Genomic DNA, 25835 nt, shown 5'->3' on the forward strand with positions numbered 1-25835 from the left:
AGCAGACACTGAATGAAGCTCAACCTGAGATGGAAACGCCTTCTCAAACTGTCAACACTACAAACAATTCAAGTGGATAATAGTCCATTTGCCATGATAATCGCATTATTACAAAATATTTGATGCATCAAGTTCCTATATTGCAGTCTTCTGAGCAGCATCTGAATACCATGACTTTTTAATGTCACTTAAAAAAAGCTCACAAATGGGTATCAAACTTATGAATCTAAAAAAAAAACTGTGATCTCTGCTGCTGAATCTCAAAAACACAGTCCATGGCCATGAAGGACAGTCTCTAGGAAAATAAAATACCAATACAGTGCTTCACTGCCTCAACTCTTAAGTGTACATTCTCCATTCTCTCATAAACAAGCTGTTTATGATGCTACACTGAAGGCCTTGTTAAAGGAGAAATACTTGAAGACTTCACAGCAGTAAGATCCAATCAAATCCCTTATGGATCTTCACACTTGAAAACAATAGATGGATAATTATAGTGGCTGGCCTGCACAAATAAATCTCACTGAAGGAATAAAGTGTTGCGAGAACTTCAGCGTTACTTATACTGCATCTCATGTCTACAGGGTGATATTTTGTTAACACTCTTTCAACATCGTACACATCCCCAGCAATTTTCCTTATTTAAAGGGATATTTCACCCAAAAATGAGTCAGTCACTCACTCACTCAGTCAGTCTCACTGCTCGGAGCGGGTCGAGTAGGATCGGTCACACACACACACACACACACACACACACACACACACACACACACACACACACACACACACACACACACACACACACACACACACACACACACACTCACACACACACACACACACACACACACACACACACACACACACACACACACACACACACACTCACACACACACACACACACACACACACACACACACACACACACACACACACACACACACACACACACACACACACACACACACACACAAACAAACAAGAAGAGGATTTATGTGACTCAATGTAACTTATGTAACTCAACCTCACAGTGAAAGCCCTGCACAATTAATTCCATATTGTTTGTTGCATATTTGTTTGTTTTTAGTTGACCAAAGTGATTTGAACGTATGTGAAGTCATAATTGCGACTTTCTAACTCTTAAACACTAATGTCCCAGGAGGACTGCTTTTAACTTTAATGTAAATATGATATTTTGACTTGACTATTGAAACTGTCTTGCGTTATGATTTCTCTTATTAATTTTGATGAGAGAAATCATAAAAGTGGATCAGTCTCTCCATATAAATTTATCATAAATTTAGCTATTTTTGCTCAATCGTGAAAAAAAATCTATTTTATTGTGCAAACAAAATTGACAGGCTCGTTTAACTCAAAGGGGCTTCAATTTCTCCGTGTGGAGCGATACAAAAGACATTTAGTAATAGTGTAGAATTTTTTCTAAGTTGTCTGTCTGCTTCCTCTTATTATGTCTATGTTCGAAGCTTGAAAAATTCATTCAGCTTTTATGTTTCATTGGAACGTTTCACTCGGTTGCACATAAATCAACCAATACTTGGAAATCAACATTATTCCAGATTTTCTGTATTTGAGCTGTCCCAATTTCACTGAAACACTGCATAGTAACTATTGCTGTGAATAAAACCCACTGTGGGTGGTGAATCATTAAATCAATTAAATGCTACAATTAGTCATAATACAAACAAGCGCTCTCCAAATGCAAGAAAAAGCACAAATTACACATAATTTTGAGGCAAATTACAGATTTTCACAACTCCAAATTAGTTTATCACGGTCCTTGCAATAAAGTTTATACGTGACACCATCCTCTGAGCCTAGGAGGTCAAATCACCAGCGCTCATCATTCACTGAATGTGAGGTTGCAATTACTGTGGAGGTAAGCTGAGTGTGCACCTTGGGATGCCAAGGCCTATTTCTACCGCAACACAGATAACTCTGCATCCCTGTGGACCACAGCAATCTACTGGCACAGAGCAAGCAGTGATTTAATGCGGCTGGAAGAATGAACCTGAGGAAGGCTGGAGTTTCCGTTTACCACTGTTGGGATGACGTAACTTGCACCGCAGTGGAACGAACCCTTATACTGTAGCACTCAGAATTTGCTGTAGAAAAGCAGAGAGAGTTTGCAGAAATTGGCAAAACTAGGCGTAATTAGTTTGGAAGTTCAGCTGATCACCATAATATTGGTGGGTTGAGTCCAATCAAATCGATGGCTTGTGAATCTGAATCGAGGAATCTGTAATAAAGATGCGATTCTTTGATTCTAAAGTGATAAGATTATTGATTGGAAACTTGCCATGCCAAGCATGCCAAGCTAAAAAAACTAAAAACAACTAACTTATGGTTAACTCTTTCCCTTCCATTGATGGAAATTTCCGTCATTTGTGAGACAACACTTTCCCACCATTGACGGAAATTTACGGCTTTCCATGTTTTCACTGTTATACGGTAGGGGGCACTATTATGCAACTTCTGTAACAGTACTGAATCTCCTGATCAAAACACAGGTAAAGAAGAAGCAGAAACAAGCAATAGCTTATGTAATCATATGCATATGTAAAATAACATGATCATCAACATTAAACAGCATATACATCTAAACTGCCTAATGTTACTGAATGAAATGTCGACCCAGGACGAGCTACAGGACTGTTAAGCCTTGGGGCTGTTGATAGCCTCGATTTACTCCATTTGAGTTTTGATCATCGTCCTGAATCAGATCCAGAAGTAGTCTTTGACAAAAACTTGATTTTCTCAGCTCTATGCTAAAAATGCTGCCTTTGTTATGAAACTTACCCACATTCAAGTGTTGATAAAAAATGAATGCATGAAGCTAGAATAAAACAGTTTTTTTGTTGTTGTTGTTTTTTAAAGCAGAGGGTCTGTTCTTTATATATATATATATATATATATATATAAATATATATATATTAGGGGTGGAACGGTACATGTATTCGTATTGAACCGAATCGGTACCGGCGTCACGGTTCTGTGCACGAATTTACACGTAGAATACACGGTATAAAAATAAATAAAACTCTAAATAGCGATAAAATTCGCTCAATTCGCGTTTGAGCTGAACGCAGCATAATGAACAGACCGCGATATCAGTATTGCAATGCTGAAGTGTGTGTACATGCGCGAGAGAGAGAGAGGCACGGGCGCGATCGAACTGTGTGTGTGTGTGTGTGTGAGAGAGAGAGAGAGGTGCGGGCGCGATCGAACTGTGTGTGTGTGTGTGTGTGTGTGTGTGTGTGAGAGAGAGAGAGAGAGAGAGAGAGAGAGAGAGAGAGAGGCGCGGGCGCGATCGAACAGTGGAAACAAAAACATACTCCGTAAACATATAATTCAAACTGCAAAGTGTTTACATATTTTTGTGTACACTCGCAATAAAACACAACATTGGGCTTTTGTCACACTCTCTTGTCAAACTATAACCTACAACTGTCACCCAACCAAAATCGCACACGCACACACACACACACACACACGCACACGCACACGCACACACAGTTTTACATTTAAACTACACTGTAATGAATTGCTGTAAAAATTACAGCATTATTTTACAGCAGCTGGCTGTTTTCTAATAATACAGCATATTGCTGTAAACTGCAATGCATTCTGTGGTCGCGCGTCGGTTTGATTCAAAATACAGAATATTGCTGTAAATTTCAAATCTTCAGAGGCATTGTGATCTTCAACGGTCTTGTCGGCGGCGGCAAGAGGAGTGATTCTCAACTCTGTGGTAAGTGACTTATTATTTCAGTTTCTTATTTTTCATGTTGGGTTACTCGTAGACTATGAAGGTAACGTTATATTCGCGGTTCATATTGGTAACTTAACCCCGGATCACACATCCTCCGACCGCGGGGCGCGAGGGAGACTTGCGCGGGGCTTCAGCAGCACGGACGCGGTAGTATTTCACACATTCCTCGGGATTTATGGGCTCCTATGTTAAGAATTACATGCTTTAATGACAAAAGTCGGTATTCACACGAGCTTCGTGTTGATCAGCACACTTCGTCGTAATTATTGTATGGTGTAAATCAAATCAAAATCAAAATCAAGTCATCTGTTAAAATGGGCGCCGAAATTAAAACGGCGTTGCTAAAACCTTGCGTCAGACTCACAGAGGATGTGTGTCATATAACGTTAGCCTACATTTTGAATGGTGCTGTAATACCAGTTTTGTCGCATGTTTAATATGCCGGTGTAAAAATCCCTTACATTTCAGTACATATATTTTAGCTATAGCCTACTCTGTGTGTGTAATTAGCTTATTGTTTGTATAATGCCTTTGTTCATTTTATTTAAAAGAAAGAGTTCCTGCACTCTGAATACTAAAATATAGTTTAAATGTAAAAAGCTGAAAAATAAAAATGGTATAGTAAAAAATAACTTTTGCCACATGTGCTTTTGTTTTAGGAGACAATTTGACAAGTGGACACTGGAAGGCCAAGTTTTGTGTAAGGAGAGCATTCAGCCCAGCTTCCTGTCTGGCCTTGCCATACTGTTCACTGCATATTACATATGCAATCAGGAGGAGGCACCTTGGAGTTCATTTAAAGGTAATGATTGAATTCTTAACTACTTCAGTACCTGCATTTTACACATGTATTCAATATCAGAACTTGCCTTTAGATATATTATCTGTTGAGTTAATTAGTCTTAATTACATATTGTCTGTTTCCTGGCCCTTTAGGTGCTTTGTATGTATCAATCCGGAGAGAGGAACAAAGAAGTCGAGAGGAAAATTGCCATCTAAAACGACAGGGCAAATGGTACAGAAGAAACAGCTTGCAGTGAACCCACATGTTGCCACTCTCCCCAGCAAAGTGATGGGTTATCAGTGGAATTTCTGAAATGTAAGTAACACACACACACACACACACACACACACACACACACACACACACACACACACACACACACACACACACACACACACACACACACACACACACACACACACACACACACACACAATGATCTATTTTTTCTTTAATTGTAACCTTTTAATATTCTCTCCCTGTCTCTAACTGAATCTGTCATCCCTCCGTCTGTCTCTGACTATATCATTATGTTTTGTAATATATCTAATATATTGTCCTTTTCAATATTTCTAGCCACTCTTTGCATCCTGTGATGGAACAGCATCTGGAGCTGAATTATTCTCCATTTTTGATCAGAAGTTTGTTGGACTCACTTGGGGCCTTGTTGTTTGGATATGTTTGTCTGGTAATGAAGTGGTGAAAATTCATCCGTGTCTGTGTTTTTCAGAACCATTTTATTATGATCATGTTGGTCAACTTGTTTTAAATGTATGTCGTTTGCGTATTTCTTCTTTGTGTGAAGGGCCATGACGGCTAATTTGTTTCAAGTAATTAAAAAATATTTAATTTCATGTCCATTTTAAAAAAAAATACAAGTTTGTAAATAAAAATTAAATCAAAATATACAAAATACACTGTTTTATTACTTTTTTTCATGCATATTTTAAAGTTATAAATTAAACAAATGTTGACCTTTTTTTCAAGATTAGGATGTTGAATGATTTGTTTGTTTTGTGAAGTAATAGGGGAATTAAGTTGTGCATTATACAACACTTAATGTATTTAAAAACAATTTGCATTTGATGAATAATTAACATTTCAAATTCAGCTGCCAGTCATTAATATTCAGACATCAGGAAAATATATTGTATATACTGCATTTTACATATTTCCTCTAGATATAGCAAATACAGAGAATCATGGAACTTACTGTAAGAAATACAACATTTTAAAAAATACTGTAATCAGAGAATACAGTAAAATTCTGTAAATTAAATTACAGACGCTACTGTAAAAAATACAGTAACTGGCTGGCAACCCTGCTGCCAGTATTTTACTGTAAAATTTACAGGTAATTTTTAACAGTGTACACATTCTACATTGATTAAAAAAACAATTGTTGAAAAACAAATATATTGATCTGAATGATATATTGATTGATTGATTCAAACATACCAAACATATTGCAAGATCTTTGTCTTTTTATTAATTTAATTAATAAACTAATTAAATTATATAAAACTATTGTCAGTGCACTACAAATAAACTGGTTCTATGCCTTTATTAATAAAACTTATTTAAAAAATAAAAGGCTTAAGACATTTATAAAAATGCCTTCTGCATTTTTGTTTTGCTTTTCACTCCATTGTACAGAAATCGTACCGAACCGTGATGTCTCTGAACAGAGGTATGAACCGAACCGTGAATTCTGTGTACCGTTCCACCCCTAATATATATATATATATATATATATATATATATATGGCATATTCAGATATTCATACAACAAAATATTCTGGAGTCATGAAAGTTTTATGAATATGATCAAAAATGTTGGCAACCTTTTTCAAAAACGGTGGCGGGAAAAGAGTTAATTCATGCAAACTGAAGCAATTTACTACAATAAATCACTAGTGATCATTACTTAAAAAGTGACACTGTTCTGGTAGAAATGGTGAAAGCAAACCTGATGTTCCAACATTCGAGACCACTGACCCAACATGACTACAGTAAATCTCACCACACAAAAACACGCTGAAAATCTTAAAATCCTACAGCCAGGGATTATGGTGTCTGTAAATGCAAGTGAATCACAGAAATAAGAGTTGACACTTCGTCAAAACAGCATGTTGTTCTCTTATTTCTTGGTTTTTACCTGCAAGCGGTTTCAAAAATCTTTTTTTAGCCCCCAAGTAATCATGAAACACGATTCTACAAAAGAGACAATTCAAAGCGCTCATAATCCTCAAACACTTAAAACCTACAATTTGAGGGCAGATTTCAGCTAGAAAGGCACTAAACTTCATCCTGGCAATGAGAATCCTAAAATAATCCTGACATTAAACACCTCAGCGTTCCAATAATATCCCCGTCTTGTCGTACCTCACCACTACAACGAAAAGATTAAAGCCTGTCGGTGTCACACGCATCCTGAGATTTGCATAAATAACTCAAAATCTCACATTAAACATCCCTATTAATAGGGTTGATGCTATAACTAAACTCTGATATGAGTTTGGTGCAAGGGACAAGAGCTGATTTACTTTCTCTATGAATAAAAAATATGGAAGAAACAAGGGGATATGAGAGAGAGAGAGAGAGAGAGAGAGAGAGAGAGAGAGAGAGAGAGAGAGAGAGAGAGAGAGAGAGAGAGAGAGAGAGAGAGAGAGAGAGAGAGAGAGAGAGAGAGAGAGAGACAAGAGTATCTGCGCTATTGTTAGTGCCTGGAGAATCTGACACACAGTTAATGGTTGAAGCTTCTCCATGCTGTAGGCTTCAGGCTGCTATAGGCACATCAACAGTCCTTATTGTTTGCGCCTCTTCTCTCTTTCTTTTATTTTTCCGTTCCATCTCCAGCTTGTCTTGGCTGATGTGCCCTGCTGAACATAATTTGATGTCACTGAGTTTGTATCTGAGGGTATTCTGGTAAAGCTGCTGTTGTTTATGAACAAAACGCATCTGCAAGCTTGAAGTGAAGTTGATTGAAGCTTGTATCAAGTGAGTCCTCATACTCTGCTATTAAACTACTATTGAAATACTCTTTTGAGTGATTCATCCGACCATGTACACACTTCAGTTCAGTTATTTATGGGACTGACAACTGATTTGATGAGTAAGGTGTGGTCACATTGTCAATTTTCAATAGTGTAGCAATGTATGAAAGTCACTTCTTAAACCAAGCAGCTTTTTGTTGGTCATCACGGTGAATCCACCTGGGGAAATGTAATTATCACGCAAAGTTCCTGATCGTGTGGATTCATATTGAATCACAAAATTTTTAACTCACTATCAAACCAAGCAGCTTTTTGTTGGTCAATGCGACAAATCCGTGTGACCAATGGATTAATCTGAATCTGTACATACAAAGTTAAGTTATTTATGATGCTAAAACCAAGGAGAATTAATAAACAGCTTTTATTTTGTAAAATCTAAATAAGACAATACAATGGCGATTTTTTTGGTTTTTTTTTTTAAAATACTTTTGACGAAAATATGACGAAATACCATTTTAGTCTGAGTAAAACTAACCAAAATGAATATGACATGACAACATACTGACTTAATGTAAATTATATTGTCATCAAAAGATAAAACTTAAAGGGATACTCCACCAGTTTTTCTTATTAAACTATGTTATTCCCTTAACTAAGACGAGTTGATACATACCTCTCTCGTCTCAGTGCGTGCACTATATCGCTCTGTATTGCCGCAAAACTATGTTAGCACTTAGCTTAGCCCATGCATTAAATATGGGCCAAGCAGAGAAGCGACCAAACACTTCCACGTTTTCCCTATGTAAACACAGTTACTCGAGTAGTGTAACTTGACCTGGGCTGGTGACACAAAATAAACCGTTGCCCTTTTCTAAGCGTTTAAAATTGATGACTATATTGTATGGCGGAATACCATAACAAGTGCTTTTGAGCACTTCGACTTGGCGCAATAATATCTTCACTCGTGAAAAGTCCTCTTACCGGCTCCCGCTTCCTCTCCCTCTGACATTTCCGTCAATACAACGAGAGGAAGCGGGAGCCGGTAAGAGGACTTTTCACGAGTGAAGATATTATTGCGCCAAGTCGAAGTGCGCAAAAGCACTTGTTATGGTATTCCGCCATACAATATAGTCATCAATTTTAAACGCTTAGAAAAGGGCAACGGTTTATTTTGTGTCACCAGCCCAGGTCAAGTTACACTACTCGAGTAACTGTGTTTACATAGGGAAAACGTGGAAGTGTTTGGTCGCTTCTCTGCTTGGCCCATATTTAATGCATGGGCTAAGCTAAGTGCCAACATAGTTTTGCGGCAAAACAGAGCGATATAGTGCACGCACTGAGACGAGAGAGGTATGTATCAACTCGTCTTAGTTAAGGGAATAACATAGTTTAATAAGAAAAACTGGTGGAGTATCCCTTTAAGCCTTCAGCCACGGTTACAATAGCAAAATTATGGGGAAATTTCTTGGGCAAACAAGGTCTATTGAAAGTAGTGTTGCGATGTATAAAGTACAGCTCACAAAGAAGTTACTTTCAAACCAAGCAGCTTTTTGTTGGTCATTGCGGTGAATCCGAGTGGGGAAATTTTATTCAAACACAAATTTCTTGCTTGTGTGGATGCATATTGAAATTGCTAGTTTTTTTTTATTTTAATTTTGTTAATTATTATGAAGACAAGACGATGGTGGTTTTAATAAAAAAAAATGCTGTTAATGAAAATGACAAAATCCCATTTTAGTCAGAGTAAAACTAAAACAATGAATATGTCATGACAAAATAATGATTAAATGTAAATAATATAAATCAAAAGATAAAAACTATGACTTAATGAACAAAAAAAAGGTCCATTGTCTTTTGTCAATAGTGTTGCGATTTGTGAAACAGCTCACAAGTGTCACAGTCTTCGTCTGCACCTGTCTGTCTTGGTCTTCACTACACTACCCAGAATCCCTCTTGTTTCCACACCTGTACTCACTCCCTCAATTACCAGCCTGTTCATTGTTATCTTCATCCGTGTCACCTGTCTTCACCTTGTTATGTTTGATTTGTATCTGTATTTAGTATCCTTCTGTTCAGTTAGTCTTGATCGGTCGTTGTCTATGTTACCTGAGTGTATTCCCTGCCTGCATCTGTTTATTGTTTTGTTTAGAAGTAAAAGTGATTGTTTCTGGAAATCCTCGTCTCCTTGTGGTTCCTGCCATACACACACCGTGACAGAACGACCGACCAAACAAACAAGATGAGCTGGGAGCTTGTTGGACAGATCACGGCTTTGGCGATGGAGAGCCGCGATCTGTTCCAATACACATGGGGGTTCGTTCCCCTAGTTGCTTCTCCCTCTCTGAGCGACGAGGTGATAAAGGCTTGTTACTGGCTTGGGGCCCAGGAGGTAGATCCACGGGAACTCCCAGACATCGCTGGTCTGGATTGGAGAGAGGCCCTCTCTAGATGTCTGGACAGCTTCATCCCGTGGCACGCCATGTCACCATCAGAGCTTCACGTCATCCACGTCCAGCCAGAGCTTCACGTCAGCCACGTCCAGCCAGAGCTTCACGTCAGCCACGTCCAGCCAGAGCTTCACGTCAGCCACGTCCAGCCAGAGCTTCACGTCAGCCACGTCCAGCCAGAGCTTCACGTCAGCCACGTCCAGCCAGAGCTTCACGTCAGCCACGTCCAGCCAGAGCTTCACGTCAGCCACGTCCAGCCAGAGCTTCACGTCAGCCACGTCCAGCCAGAGCTTCACGTCAGCCACGTCCAGCCAGAGCTTCACGTCAGCCACGTCCAGCCAGAGCTTCACGTCAGCCACGTCCAGCCAGAGCTTCACGTCAGCCACGTCCAGCCAGAGCTTCACGTCAGCCACGTCCAGCCAGAGCTTCACGTCAACCACGTCAAGCCAGAGCCGAGGCCCTCTTCGCCGCTGGTCCCGCCCAGCTCAAGGCCTTCACCGCTGGTCCCGTCCGGCACAGAGCATTCCCCGCTGGTCCCGTCCGGCACAGAGCATTCCCCGCTGGTCCCGTCCGGCACAGAGCATTCCCCGCTGGTCCCGTCCGGCACAGAGCATTCCCCGCTGGTCCCGTCCGGCACAGAGCATTCCCCGCTGGTCCCGTCCGGCACAGAGCATTCCCCGCTGGTCCCGTCCGGCACAGAGCATTCCCCGCTGGTCCCGTCCGGCACAGAGCATTCCCCGCTGGTCCCGTCCGGCACAGAGCATTCCCCGCTGGTCCCGTCCGGCACAGAGCATTCCCCGCTGGTCCCGTCCGGCACAGAGCATTCCCCGCTGGTCCCGTCCGGCACAGAGCATTCCCCGCTGGTCCCGTCCGGCACAGAGCATTCCCCGCTGGTCCCGTCCGGCACAGAGCATTCCCCGCTGGTCCCGTCCGGCACAGAGCATTCCCCGCTGGTCCCGTCCGGCACAGAGCATTCCCCGCTGGTCCCGTCCGGCACAGAGCATTCCCCGCTGGTCCCGTCCGGCACAGAGCATTCCCCGCTGGTCCCGTCCGGCACAGAGCATTCCCCGCTGGTCCCGTCCGGCACAGAGCATTCCCCGCTGGTCCCGTCCGGCACAGAGCATTCCCCGCTGGTCCCGTCCGGCACAGAGCATTCCCCGCTGGTCCGGGGAATGCCAGTCCGCCCAGTCACTCTCCCCATTAATTTTTTTTGGGGGGGGGGCCATAGACCCTTGCCGTGGACGCCCAAGGGCCCACGGCCACCAGAAGGGTCTTCCCCGCCGTGACCGCTCGAAGGGTCTTCCCCACCATGGCCGCCCGAGGGGTCCTCACCGCCGTGGCTGCCCGAGGCCCGAAGGTCCGACTGCTCCGCTGTGGTTATGCCCACAGCCAACTCCGCCCTGGACACCCGAGGGTCCAACAGCTCCGCCCTGGACGCCCGAGGGTTCGTCTGCTCCGCCCTGGCCACGCCCATGTCCTGGTCCGCCCTGGCCACACCCATGTCCTGCTCCACCTTGGCCGCCTGCTCGTCCTGCTCTGCCCTGGCCGCCTGCACGTCCTGCTCCACCAGGCCACCTGCAAGTCCTGCTCCGCCAGGGCCGCCTGGACCATCCTGGAGTCCGTCCTACCGCACCCAGTCCGCCTTCCAGTCACGGACTCCAGGATGCCCACCCTCCCACCCCTATTCTACGGCGTGAGGTCACGCCTACTGGGAGGGGGGGGGGGGGGGGGGTTATGTCACAGTCTTCGTCTGCACCTGTCTGTCTTGGTCTTCACTACTCTACCCAGAATCCCTCTTGTTTCCACACCTGTACTCACTCCGTCAATTACCAGCCTGTTCATCGTTATCTTCATCCGTGTCACCTGTCTTCACCTTTTTATGTTTGATTGTATCTGTATTTAGTATCCTTCTGTTCAGTTAGTCTTGGTCGGTCGTTGTCTGTTACCTGAGTGTATTCCCTGCCTGCATCTGTTTATTGTTTTGTTTAGAAGTAAAAGTGATTGTTTCTGGAAATCCTCGTCTCCTTGTGGTTCCTGCCATACACACACCGTGACAACAAGGAAGTCACTTTTTTATTTTCAAAACCAAGCAGCTTTTTGTTGGTCATTGAGGCAAATCCATATGACCAACTTGGATTGGTTGTGAAATCTGGGGAAATATAATATAACGAAGGAAAACGTAACCGCACTTTAAAACAATAATGATGAAATTGTTGGGTTTTGCCCACGAAAATATCGCAGAACAGCAGTAAATGTGACCATAGCTTAAAACAACAACAACAAAAACTGTACAGAAACAAATGTGGCAATAATTAAAATGTTTTAACTTTAAAAATACTGTTGACAAAATGCCATTTTAGTCAGAGTAAAACTAACCAAGAATAATGAATTTGACATGACAAAATACAAACTAAAGTAAATTTTATTGTCATCAGAAGATTAAATTAGTGACATTTTTTTACGGGGGAAAAAGGTCCATTGTCTAATGTCAATAGTGTAGAGATGTGAGCACAACTCACACAGAAATCCCTTTCAAACCAAGCAGCTTTCTGTTGGTATATTTGGCAAATCCATGTGAACAACTTGAGTCCATTGCGAAATTCCAGATCACATAGATTCCTATTCAAATGACTGTATTTTGCCCGCGAAGACGCACTTAAAACAAACAACAAAAATAGAAAGTAAATTTTAACACTAAATGGCGGCTTGTCTGCGTGCATGTACATTATAAAGCACATTAAAATCTGAAAGACTTTCTCTCTCAAAATGATAGGGGAGAATAAAATGCCATGTTGCTAAAATAAGCATCTCAGTGGGGTGTGGAGGGAGTCGGAGCTGTCTGGTCTATTCAGTTCCGGCAAGATACAGCCCAGCCGGCAGGGAACCTGAAGCAGCACGTATAATCAGATAGAAGAGGATACTTCATCACAGTGTTCCCGACTCAATCCAGGTCAGCGGCGTGACAATGAAGCCATTGGATATCAGGAACATCAGGCTTTTGGTTCAATTTCCGACCTGGCAGAACTCGCACTGTTTATGAAAACGCTGAGCATGGAATGATTTTGAGTTTAGAAAATAGCTTAGGACAGAAAGAGGAGATTAATATAAGGGTTTTTTAAAGTTAACTAAAAATTGTTACTTGAAATAAAATAAGCGTTCACTTAAATAAACCAAATTATTTAAAAAAGTTTACACTTATTTTATTTCAGTTGGTTGCAAAGGACACATTTCTCATTTTCGTTTAGTTTAACTTAATGTACTAAAATAACTCAAACTAAAACTGAAATAATAAAAACTATATAGTCATATTTAAAGGGACATTGTGTAGGAATTCCTCCCATCTAGCAGTGAAGTTGTATTTTGCATTCAAACCAATTGTGCTCTCCAGCGCCTCGCTTTTTCAAATGCGTGTTGCATCTACGATAGCTGTTATGTACCAAAAAGCTGTGACATGATGTCTTCTAATAGCACTTCGTCGAGTTTTCCTTTTGGTGAACAGGTTTGTTATTTCAAACAAACTGCAACTTGACACAACGAACACGCATGTTACAGTATGAATAATATTTGGTAGTCTCACTGTTAGAATAGTTATTCTGATTGGATTGGAATTGGTAACACTCTCAGTATAGGGCAGGCTCCTAAGCCTGTATGCCTCATTTACATGCTTTTGTTTCTCCCACCTCCCACTTTGTTTCTCCCACCTTTATGTAACTCCTCCTCCTTAAAGGGTATATGAACTACTGTATAGTGCTTTAGTTAGACTTGGGTAGATACAACCCCGAGTCTCCTGGTTTTCGCTTCTGAGTTTCTCTACACTTAAGAAGAACAAGGTTTACAACACAGTGCAATGCAGCCTTTTAAACTTGCCGGGGCAGTGACAAGGGCCTCTCACTGCTCTGCTCCACCGTTTCTGCGTTGTGGAAACGTGTTGTCTAGTACTTTTTGACCCTCTCTGCTATTATAGTTTTTCAAGATGGCGGAACGACATGGAAGCCTCCGTGGACCTACCCGTCCCATGTATATAAAGATAATAAATTCTTCATTTACGAAGATCAGTCAGATAATTGACAGAGGTATTTGTACATCATTGAGGACATATTTATGAATATTTTTTATTTATTTTAGATAATAAAATACCTAAAAAACTACACACAGTCCCTTTAAAAAAAGTAAAATTGACAAAAACACAACTTTTAACTCAAATGAAAATGGGAAATATAAAAATAAACATTTCAGTTATATTAGACATTGGGGAGGGGGGTTGTTTTCGGATATGCGATTACGCACACACACATTGGGAGCCACTATCAAAATGCAGGGTATTGAAACTGCTTTTGAATGTGTGCTCGCTATCCTTTTGCCCAGTACACATTGAACGATTTTGGGCTAATCGTGGCAATTTCTGTGGTCGTTGCTCCTAAACGGTGGTCCTGCGCCATACAGTGATAGAGGTTCAAAGACGCCTGCTGTCACGGTCTGGTGAACGTGATTTCACCAAGTACCACATGTTCCTGGATTAACATCTTTGTTTATCCTGGATCAACTTTCCAATCAACCAATCAGATTTGAGGGACAAGTTTACAGCTTATGTCAAGTTCAGGCTTAGAACCAGGGTGAAGTACTTAAACATCAGTGCTATTCACCTTTCATTACCCTCTGATTTTAGGGAAAAGTTATGGGTAGGGTTAGGTTTAGGTTTAGGGGTAGGGATTGGGTAAGGACTACATTTTGGGACAGGAATGTTGATCCAGGATCAACAAAATATGTTGATCCAGGACCATGTCTTACTTGGCAAAATCACGGTGACCGTCACGGTCTTGCGACCAAAGATAGCCTGTGATAAATTTCTGACAGTGTCAGAAATTTAGTATGATCATCTCACTAGTCTACTGACTAGCGAATTAAAATGGCGTATTGAACTTACCAGAAACTTAAAACTATTACCTCAAACTCCATTTTCAAAATTGTCTTGCTAATTGTTTTCCCTAGCCATTACCGTGTCCATATTCTCCTCTTTCACTTCCTCTTCTTTTTCTCATCGCACAAAAAAACCACAATTGCCAAAGTGCGATTCAACTTGCTCTATTTGTTTACCACTAGCGCATGCCAAACACCGTGAAACACTGGTAACACAGATTACCGCAGCAATAGTTGCTAAGGTGTCATTTCTGACTACTGATCAGTGCAAACACCACTACTAATAAAGCATGAAAGCTGTCAGAGCCATAGTGGTATAGGGCATGTTTAGAGCCTTAGTTCTGTTGCAAATAATGCAGGTTCAAGTCCCAATCTTATTCCTGCTCTTTTTCTCATCTCACCTAGTCTGTACCTATCTTATAAAGACACAAATGGCACAAAAATAAATAAAAAACTGTAAACAGATGACAAAAACATTTTCTTCCTTAAATTTGTATTTTAAAAATATATATATTGAAATACTTACGCTCTAAGAGCTGGAATTTCGATGTTTACAGCCACTTTAGAGCACATATAACAAACATCATGTTTCCTTAAATATAAGACCACCCAGTGGATCGTGTGGGTGGTGAGACAGTAAACAAACCATCTGAAGGAGGGGGTGATGTTCGCCTGGAGAGAGCCTGGCAGCTCAGTTAGCTGCAAGTACAACTGTTAGCTTGTCGACAAACAGTAGTAGCGCTCGGCGCTCACATGATCAAAGCCCGAACACAGCACGCATGGCTTCCATGGAGACTGAAAGCTACATTGGAAGCAGTCGTTCTAGCTTCCTGGCCTCTGATGCAATCATTATCTCCCCTGAACTCGCTTTCAGGGCTAGTGTGAGTAGCTCACAAGTTATTAAAGCCAGATTCATACATACAGCGCACTACTGTGGCATTATGGGAACATAATGTATTCCTGAAAACAGAATATTTAATAAGGGCAAAAATGTAGGGGGCGGGACTTTTCCCCATGCTGTGAGTTAATAAAGATGATGTTTAAGAAACTTTTCCTCACTGAATTTACTACAGTGATCATATATTCGTTGTGTATTACCTTGTAGGCAGGGTGATTCATCTTAAGGAGCTGAAGGATAATAACTCACAGGCTTTCATGTTGTCCGTCCGAACCCCTTTATATTTTAGAGTCTGGCAGTGAGCAGAATGCAAGTCTTGTTCGGAATATATTATAAAAGAATTAAGTATGTGGTATATGTGAAATTCAATAAATGAGCAGCCAACAGGCTTTAAATGAGAAGCCAAAAAATGACATCATGCTTTATGGAAATGAAATATTAAAATTTCAGCAAAATGAATGTTAAATTACAATAATTTGATTTAAAATACTATTAAAATGATGCATATTTAAATAACAAATAAAATGTATTACACTACATAATTTGGTCAAATAATAAAGCGGAGAATATCATTCTGTTTATTATAAGCGTGCTGCGGTTATGGCGTCTGTCGCTTTAAATGCTCGAGCACTTTAAAGCCTGGTTCATTAGCAGAAAAAAATTATCTGAAAGTGATTCCAACGATATCGTTTCTCTGTGCCATTATCGTTATAATTGTGCACAGTTGATCAAAAATTGCTGCCTTAAATGTTTAAGTACAATCAAATTGAATGTTTAAGTAATGCCAACTTAAATTACATTAAACTGACTATTTGGATGAGTTAAAGCAATGTAAAAAATATATTTTGTCATAACTTGTTAATCTCATAATTTTTTACAGTGTGGTGTGGACTCTTTTATATTCAGATCAGTTTCTAGAACTATATCCTTTTTTGTATAGTTATTGTCCATGATGTGAACGGGCCTTAAAAGTGTATGTAGTATTTGTGTTTGAGGCTAAGTGCCCCTGTCTGTCCCACAAAGGCCGATGAATATGTCTGTTTACATGTGCATCATGCTTTATTAAAATTAAATGAAATATTAAAATAACAGTAAAATTAAATAAAAAAATTTTTAAAAAATAAAATAAGAAAATGATTTCAAATAAATAAAAATCCACAGTAAAAATTTTAACCCGCAGAATAAAATAATGTGGGTCTGTAAGAGCGTATGTGTGTGTGAGTCTGTAGACTGCACCTGTCTGTCGCACAAAGACCGATGAACATGTCTGTTTCAATGTGCAAACAGCTCCAAGCCGTGTCAGCGAGAGTGATGGAACAGCAAAGTCACAGCACCTCCTCGTCTTATCACAGAGCGACGTGATTCCCTAATTAAGGGCAGGCCAGTCTGGTGCTGGTGTTGGTGTTATGACTACCGTGACGGCGGCTATTTTTCAAAAACTACTTCTCTGAAGCCTAAAAGGCCTCGGGGGAGAGGCAGAGAACAGCGGCCTCTCTACCGGCAGATCATTGATTAAAAAGGCTTATGAACTTCCACCTGCGCTGGAGGAAAAGGAGGACAAACAGGGCTCTTTGCTCCCTGTGCTCAAAAGCAACCGGGTTTTTGTGAAGAAATCCTCTGGCAAAAATCCGCTCAAATGCTAGTTTCTTTCTGAGCTGCACTGTCAGTTGAAAACTGACTATTAGTTGGAGAAGCGCTTCAGTTTTTTTGTCATGTCTGTTGCCATGCAATCCAAAGTTTCTCACAGTTTTATATGCTAAACATTCAAAGGACTTCTTTTTTTTTTTTTTAACAGACAGACAAAAATCTGAGCTTGAAAAACCTTTCGTTGTTACATTCTTTAAAATGTTGCATCAAAAGCTGCTAAATGTACGGTCAGGTTAACGGATCTTTTGTTGTCAGTTTACAATCATTCCATGCCAGAGGCCTACTATAGCTGCTTTCAAGATCCTTACTTAGTTTGCTGAAGAGCATTTCTTGGGTCTTAGACCCTTGAAACTCCCACCCAAAGAAAATCGATTTGAACAAGGGGAGGTTGAGCTTATGTACAGAGCACCATTTTAAACATGCATATAGTCTCGAGTGAGACTGGAGTCAATTACTGAACACATCTACTGGCTTCTGTCAATATTGATTTGTTTTAGACTAAGATCTTACTGAGACTATCTAATTGCACTGGCCCTAACCCTTTATTTACTCTGAGGCTGCTGCTGCAATTTACTTCTTTGCAATCTGTTTGTTTACGACGCAAAGAAAAAAAGAACAAAAGAGAAAAATACAGAGCAAAAGAAAGTATGGACGAATGAAGGAAAGAATAGAAGAAAAAGAACAAAAAAAATGTAATTAACAAAAGGAAGAAATAGCAAACTAGCAAGAGGATGAAAGAAACAAAAGAGAACAAAAATGAAGAACAAAATATGGAAAACAATGAAAAGGGAAAAGAAAGAATGGAATAAAAAGTGAAAGACTAAAGAGAGAATAGCAAAATAAAGAATGGCCCAATGGAAAAATAATGGAAGAAGCAATTGAAGAAAGAAAGAACAACCAAAAAGAAACAAAGAAGAATGAATGAAAGAGACAAAAGTAAGAAAGAATAGAAGAATAAAGAATGCAAGAGCGAAAGAGAAAAAGGGTGAAAAAATAATGTTATAAGTAATGAAATAATGAACAAAAGAAAGAATGAGCAAAGAATGGAAGGAAAGTAAAAAACAAGACTAAAGAATGAACAAAAGAAAGAACATAATGAAAAAATGAAAGAGCAAAAAAGGGTGAAAGGAAAGAATGGACACAAAACTAAAACAAAAATGTAAATGAACAAAAGGAAGGAATAAACTAAAAAAGAAAGACAATGGGAAAGAAAGAATGGTAGAAAGAAACAAGTGAAAAAAGCATAAAATAAAAAATTAACAGAAACTAATGAGCAAAAGAAAAACAAACGATGAAAGTAGAATGAACAAGATAGAATGGAAGAATGGAAATAAAAGAATGAATGAACAAAAGATAAAACAGATAAACCTTAGAACATTTCATTCATTTAGATACTGCACTTCCATCAACAGAACACAACTGAAGACCGATTTACCTGAACTTCTGGAGGGGCTTTTTTCCCACCCAGCGACAGTTGTGTTTGTGGTGTCTTTCTCTGGAGTTCCTGTGGTCTGGGATGAAGGTTCCTCTATAGGAACCAGTCTGGATGTTATCCAGCCATGAGCCGACACAAACGACTCCGAACCTCCAGACCTGGACTCAGCCTGATGGGAAGCATTGTTTGGATCTGGACTCGTCGGCTGAACCTCAGGTCCACCTTGGGTCGTTGGTACCGTAGGAACTGGTGGTTGTGACGAATCTACTTCCTCTTGAACCACAGGTAACCACGTGCTGGAAACAGCTGGATCCGGAGTACACAAAATGTCTTCGGTAGTTTCTTCTCCAGACTGGGAAGGTGTGATCCCAGTGGTTGGCGTAATTGCTAGCTGGTCCTTGCTGGGAACGACAGGGCTCGGTGTGGGGGGCATGTTGTAAGTGTGTACTTCCGGTGCCCTGGTCAACTCTTGCTTTCGTTTAACGAAAGGCATATTGACTTTGTTCGAGGGATTGTTTTTGCGTTTTTCAATGGGCCAATGGACGTAAGCAATTTCCCCCCTGGCTTCCTCAACTGTGCTGGCTGGTTCCACGTGCTTGGGTTCAGAAGAACTGGATGCATCAGTAGGTAGAGTCGCCTGGAGACTCATAAGCTGCCATTTGACAGTGGTCTCCAGCGGGACGCCGTGGTCATCGGATCCTTTCATTTGGCTGTTATGACTGAATGGCAAGTCTTTTCCTCCACTTCCCTCTGAATCTTTTTCTTCCTCTGCAGATAATGATGGCAGAGGATCTTGGGGAATAGGATAACTGTCCTCGTTCAAATCTTTCCCTTCCCCGGAGAAGTTCTCAGGGTTGTTCCTATAGAAAGGAATGGTCATGATCTCCAAACCACCTCTTTTGGCTTCCATTGGACTGCTTGTTTGAGATGTAAAATGCCTATTATTAATTGGGGCGACTTTTAAGGACTTTAGCGGCACAATTTGTTGACTGCTCCTCATTGAACTGAAGCTTTTAGATGCCAAAGGACTTGAAGAAAGAGTTGGGTCTGCCATTCCTGATTCAATTTCTCCTGCAGGGATGACAAGACACTGTGATTAACATAGCTAGGGAGGAGATCGTTTCATTTAAATGTATGTTTAATTAGTGGGCAAAATATGCTAACTCCCACCCCAGAACTATGGTAATTAACTTTAATGCGTGCAGCTCGATATAGAACTGTCATTATTTTTCCGTCAATGCCCTGGAGATATCCAGCAATTAATCTATCGATCTCAACACACCTATCTTTTAATCAAACCCGTTTCAAAGGAAAAATGAACTACAAGCGTAGCTAAAATGACCTTTATTTTCGCCCCAGAGGGTAACATTTGACTCCCGGCTGAAACAGGGATGAAATGTACATTAGTTTTGAAAGCAATCCAGGTAATAAGGCTTTTTCTCTTTATGCTGCCCCGGCATAAAGGACTCATACATCCTCCACCTGTCCAGTGCCAATGCTTTCTTAACAGTAAATCTAGACAAAATAAAACCCAAATCATTATGCTCAAAAAGAAAAAAGATCTTGATATAAAAATAAAAAGTAAAAATCTCGTAAGACTTGACTCATTATTATTAAGTTTCTGCTGCATGGAAGAGATATTCGGTTAGCTTAAAGGTGTAGTTCACCGAAAAATGAAAATGTTGTAATTATTTACTCACACTCAAGTTGTTCCAAACCTGTATGAGTTTGTTTCTTCTGCTGAACACAAAAGAACATATTATTTGAAGAATGTTGGTAACCAGACAGTTGACGGTAGCCATTGACTTCCATAGTAGGAAAAAAAAAACTATTGAAGTCAATGGCTACCGACAAATATCTGGTTACACTCTTCAAAATATCTTCAAAAATGTTCATTTTGGGGTGAACTATCCCTTTTAGTATTTACTTTAAAACTTGTCTATGGATAATTCAGATATCTGCTTAGGTAACATGATTTGCCTTAAAGGCAACAAGCAGCGTATAGCATTTATGACATGAGAATAGATATTCACAGACCATATGTTCGGTATACAACATGAAATATTAAATGATAATGAATTATTCAGGACTCTGCTGTTCCAGTGTCACATGTACGTGGTCCAATTTACATAACCAAGTAATTGAGCAATTAATGATATGAATAACTGATTACTCTCTGCCGTCACACGATTGTGATGATATTAAACATGTCCAAGTGATGTATAAAAGCAGTTACTTAAATAAAGTCTTCCATTAAAACTGGATTTAACAATAGGAAATTACCCATATACAGTGGCCCCAAATAATATTTGGACTTTTAAATGAGATAAAACCAAGTGGCATCCACAAAAACAATTCTACAATAGACCTTCACAGAACTACCTTCCCTTTTCATATCCATTTTTGAGACACAGCTGGTTTCAAGGTGATTTTTAGTCACAATTGAATGATTTAGTTACAATCTGATACATTCCTAGTTATGTGAAAAAGTCATTACTGTGAGCTATAGTTGTAATTGTGAGAAATGAATGTCGCAATTTTGAGATACAAAGTCACATTTAAAAGATATAAAGTCGCAATTATGAGAAAAAGTCATAATTGGGAGATAAAAAGTCCCAATTGGGAGGAAAAGTCCCAATTTGGAGATGTAAAGTTGCAACTGGGAAAAAAATCCCAATGGTGAGATACAAAGTAGCACTTTTGAGAAAAAGTTGCAATTGGGAGGTATAAAGTTCAAATTATAAGACAAAAATTCACAATTAGGAGATAGAATGTTGCAGTTGAGATATAAAACGTATTGTTCTATGGGATGTATGCATTTCAGAATTTCTTCATAGCACAGCTTTATCTGCATTCAATTTATTTTGGAACTCAAGACACATGGGCGGCGACTTTAAAAGACGGCTGGATTTTCTGAATTCTCTACAGCCTTCATTTAGTGCAACTCTAAACAAGGGGAGAGACTGAGAAGCATGCAGCGAAGGGTGAAATAGCCAGTGAATCTGAACTCTGCTAAATGACCTCTGCTGGAGGAAAATAGAAAAAAAGCAGCCAGATTCAGTCTGTCTCTTCGCACACACTCCTCGTCCCTGACGATGATCACGCCTCGTATAATTGGGAGAGACATGGAGTTTGTGGCGGTGCCTGCGGTTTCGGCCAAAGCACATTAATTAGATTTGGAAGTAAATAATGCATGCTGACTAAAGCTGGATTTTCACCCGACATTAAACATTAATGTTCCCTGTTGAATTTGGTTCGCGGGGAGGATATTTGTACTGATGATGCCCTGAGAACAGACCGCTGCCTAAAACCCATCGTGCTAAAACCACACCAGTTAGACATGCTTCAATCCCAGCCTAAGGCTCGTAGCAGTCTAAATTTTCAGATGTTGGATCCCATTTTGCTTTCTCCTACTTTGCAGATTTACTTTGCACGGATATGACAGACATTGATATCCATTAAAAGCCCTATAGCAGGAAGCAGGAATACATCTCAGCACTGTAACCTCTACAGTGACCCTCCCACTCTCGTATTCCAAAGAACGAGTTGTGCCGGCAACCTTCCTCTTCGACGGCTTGCGCCTAAAGAACCATTTGCTGCCATATTGTTTTTCTTCAGAAACAATGAAAAATTCAACTGCGAGTTGTTGTAGGACATAATATGCTGAGGGCATTTTTGCACCTAGTGGATGCCATATTTGAGGGTTAGAAGAACAGTCCATTCAATAATGAAATGTGTACCTTGGTTATAAGTACAGTCAACTTGGATGTTTAAGTCATTTCAAATTAAATTACATTAAACTGACTTATTTTGATAAGTAAAAGCAATGTAAAAGCATATGTTGTCTTAACTTCTTTATCACATATTTTTTTACAGTGTTCATGGGTGTTTCTTCAACTACTAACAAATTTGTTCTTTGTAAAGGAAATTATACCACAAATGAGTGATAGACATCATTTAAAATGGAAAAAAATATATGTAAAATTAAATTCACACAATAAATAATCTAGTTTCTATATTCTATATTCTATAATTTTTGTTTGGATTATCAGAATGTTAAACATGTAATCATTAATTATGATGGATTTTCATATTTTAAAATTGAAAATTTGCAACTGGAAAAAAGCTAAAGAAAATCAATTTAAGTCTTTTGAAAAGTCTATGTACTTTTAATAAAAATCAACCAATGGGACATAAAAATAAAGAAACACACTTATACCCCCAATGACCGACAGAGGACCTAAAAATCAGATTGAAACCTTGGCCAAAATTCAACAATAGAAGAAATTCCCACTTTGGTAGTTTCACACCATTCACCCAGTTCTATATAATACAAGTTTAAAATAATACAAAATGTAATAAAGCCCTGCTTTAAGTAAATTAAGCACATGCATCACCTTAGACAAACTTCAATTAAGAAGAGAAGCTGCATAGTCTTGAATAATTTTATATGCTTAAACTCTTGTGCTTAAATTCAGCTTGAGCCTTTCATACCTTTGGATGGTTCAATGAAACGGTCTGTGAAGGTCTGTGTATATGGATGATCCATATGAGAATTGCTTGGACTCTTTATCTCCTGCTGTGCAGCCACTAGGACTACCTCCTTCTCCTGCTCCAAGAGCTCATCTTCTAGGTCTGATGAGGAAGGGTTATATGAAAGTCCCTTAGTATTTGGCTCCTCAATAGCATTATCAGCACTTCCTTTGCTTGTTTTCCCTGTACTTGGATTTGTCCTGGCAGGTGGGACCGTTTCTGAGGTTCCTCTGTAGAGGCTGGACTCTGTGGCTGGTATTTGAGTCACTCCCGTCCCGGTCCAGTACTTAAATGGCTTCATGATTGTGTTCACAAAGTTGGAAATGACGCTGTTGCTGGTCTGAGCTTGCGTAGAGGAGGAAGGAGTAGTTGAGGATGGGTCAGGAGATACATAGGGACCATCTGGATCATCAGTCTCCTCTTTCGCAGAACCTCCTTGAAGGTTCTCCTGCGTCTCCACAGCATCTTTGGGATCGTCTTCCCAGTCTACAGACCTTTCTTCAGGTCCAAGATGGATTACAACATGCTCCTCTGAGATTTCCGAAGATTCGTTGTTTATGATGGACTTGAAATCTTCCTTCTCGAGATCGACCAAACCGGTCCAAGTTGAAGGTTCGGGGAAGACTCCGTTTCTTTGGAGCTGCACCTCTTCTTCGCTTGAAGAGTTCAGAGTGGCATTCTCTAGGGTCTTGTGGAGTATCACAGCCTGCTCTTCAAAATTCTTCTCTGAAAGAGAAAGATAGTCTCTAAACTGACAGAAAATAACTACAAAGCAGATATTTGTAAGCCCACTAGTTCAACAAACCCTGATAGCAGTAGGCGTCAAAGAGATCGGTAGTGTCTGGGAAGCCAGTGCGGTTAGGGTTGTGGTAAACGGTCCGTACTCCTGGTTCATCCCCTCCACAGTTACGCCGGGGCAAGTTGATGGGGTAACGCACGCTGCCGTCGGCCAGCCAACCGGGGTCACAGCGGTCTAGGCCACCCTGCCAGGCCAGGTAAAGCTGCCCGACTGTGGCCAGTTGAGCTCCCAGAGTGTGGCAGTGAGTAGATGCAGATGCCAGGCTCAACTTCTCCAGCACACTGGTGTGGAATACTTCACCTGGAGAGAGAGGAAAGACGGAGAACACATGCTATGTATGAGTGCTAATTCCCCATAAGAATGCTGCAGTTTGCAACATGAGAACTATAAATAAACCTTATAAATAAACTAAATTTGGTTGTAAATTTAGAAAATTGTTCATAGAATCCATTAATACAATACCCAATTAACACAGGTGATGGCAAAATCTAGAGTTTTTATTTAGTTTATTTAATTTATTTAGTATTTTTCACTTATTTGATTCATTTATTTTACTATTGATACAACATTTTTTTCTGGTGTGAAGTTGAATACTGAAGTGCTTTTATGGGAAAGCATTTAAGGGAATGTTTAATTATTTTCACGATAGCAAAGTTGTTACTTTGAAACACTAGCAAAGTTTGAAAAACCTTGAATGTCCTTTTAAAACTTTATATGATATACTTTTTTATACCATATATATTCTATACTTGTACCACTTCTATACTTCTGTATTTCATACTCTTGAAATTGTATTTTCTTTCTTATCTTCCTTATTCTAAACTAGATGCTTTTATAAAAAATTTAAAAATAATAAAAAATCACCACAATTTAGAAGTTCTAAGTAATATACAAGGACAAAACCAAATTATTTATATTCTCCCGATGGGTGGGTGGGTGGATGGATGGATGGATGGATGGACAAACAAACAAACAAACAAATAAATAAAATATAATTTTTTAAATATTTTATCAATTTAAAAATAACAAAAGTGAATATGCAAGGGATTAAACTTTTAAGGCAATTTGGAATAATACTTCACTGCATGAGGCAGGACTGTCATTCCTGCCTGAAACACATGGATGTGCACTTTAAAAAAGTTATGGCATAAACCGTGGGGCTGAGCTGAAAGGAGGGTGACCTACTTAGATGTTCTGGGAATTGAGACAAGCAGGTACATGCATCTACGACATCTGAGGCTCATGAGGACATTTAAAGACACCGTTTTTGGATGACTAAGCTGTAACTGAAGGCATCTGTGGTACCTTGCAAGCTGTTGGCAAAGCAGTACACATCAAACATCTCATCGGGGGCTCGGCTGCCGTAGTTCCTCACGCCAGGTGAGTCCTCCCTGTCGCCGTAGCAGCCAGGCCGAGGGGACTGGATGGGATACCTGGATAGAGAGCCAAAATAAACCAGGAATTATTTCCAAGGAGGGGAGGAGTGAGCAAGATAAACTGTGCAATTACTCGAAAGCGCATCGATTTGGAAGGCGCAGGGGTGCCGGCTAAACTCTGATTAAGAGATTATACATGGCACTCCAGGGTT

The 25835-nt window shown here is 40.1% G+C and overlaps 1 protein-coding gene across 1 annotated transcript in view; it reads right to left on the reverse strand.

The window, feature by feature from the left end:
• The window catches only part of ncanb (neurocan b), a 148854-nt gene that overhangs the window by 56075 nt on the left and 66944 nt on the right, over positions 1 to 25835 (reverse strand). Inside the window, exons 5-8 of the mRNA XM_077226413.1 lie at positions 25553 to 25680; positions 24254 to 24547; positions 23410 to 24174; positions 18916 to 19986 (exon numbers count right to left, since the gene is read on the reverse strand). Coding sequence (XP_077082528.1) covers positions 18916 to 19986; positions 23410 to 24174; positions 24254 to 24547; positions 25553 to 25680 — 2258 coding nt within the window. The remainder of the gene's footprint in view (positions 1 to 18915; positions 19987 to 23409; positions 24175 to 24253; positions 24548 to 25552; positions 25681 to 25835) is intronic.

This window comes from Siphateles boraxobius, unplaced genomic scaffold, assembly GCF_051911475.1.
Source record: "Siphateles boraxobius isolate OS27281-9 unplaced genomic scaffold, OSU_SipBor_1 13, whole genome shotgun sequence".
NCBI classification, from domain to species: Eukaryota; Metazoa; Chordata; class Actinopteri; order Cypriniformes; family Leuciscidae; genus Siphateles; species Siphateles boraxobius.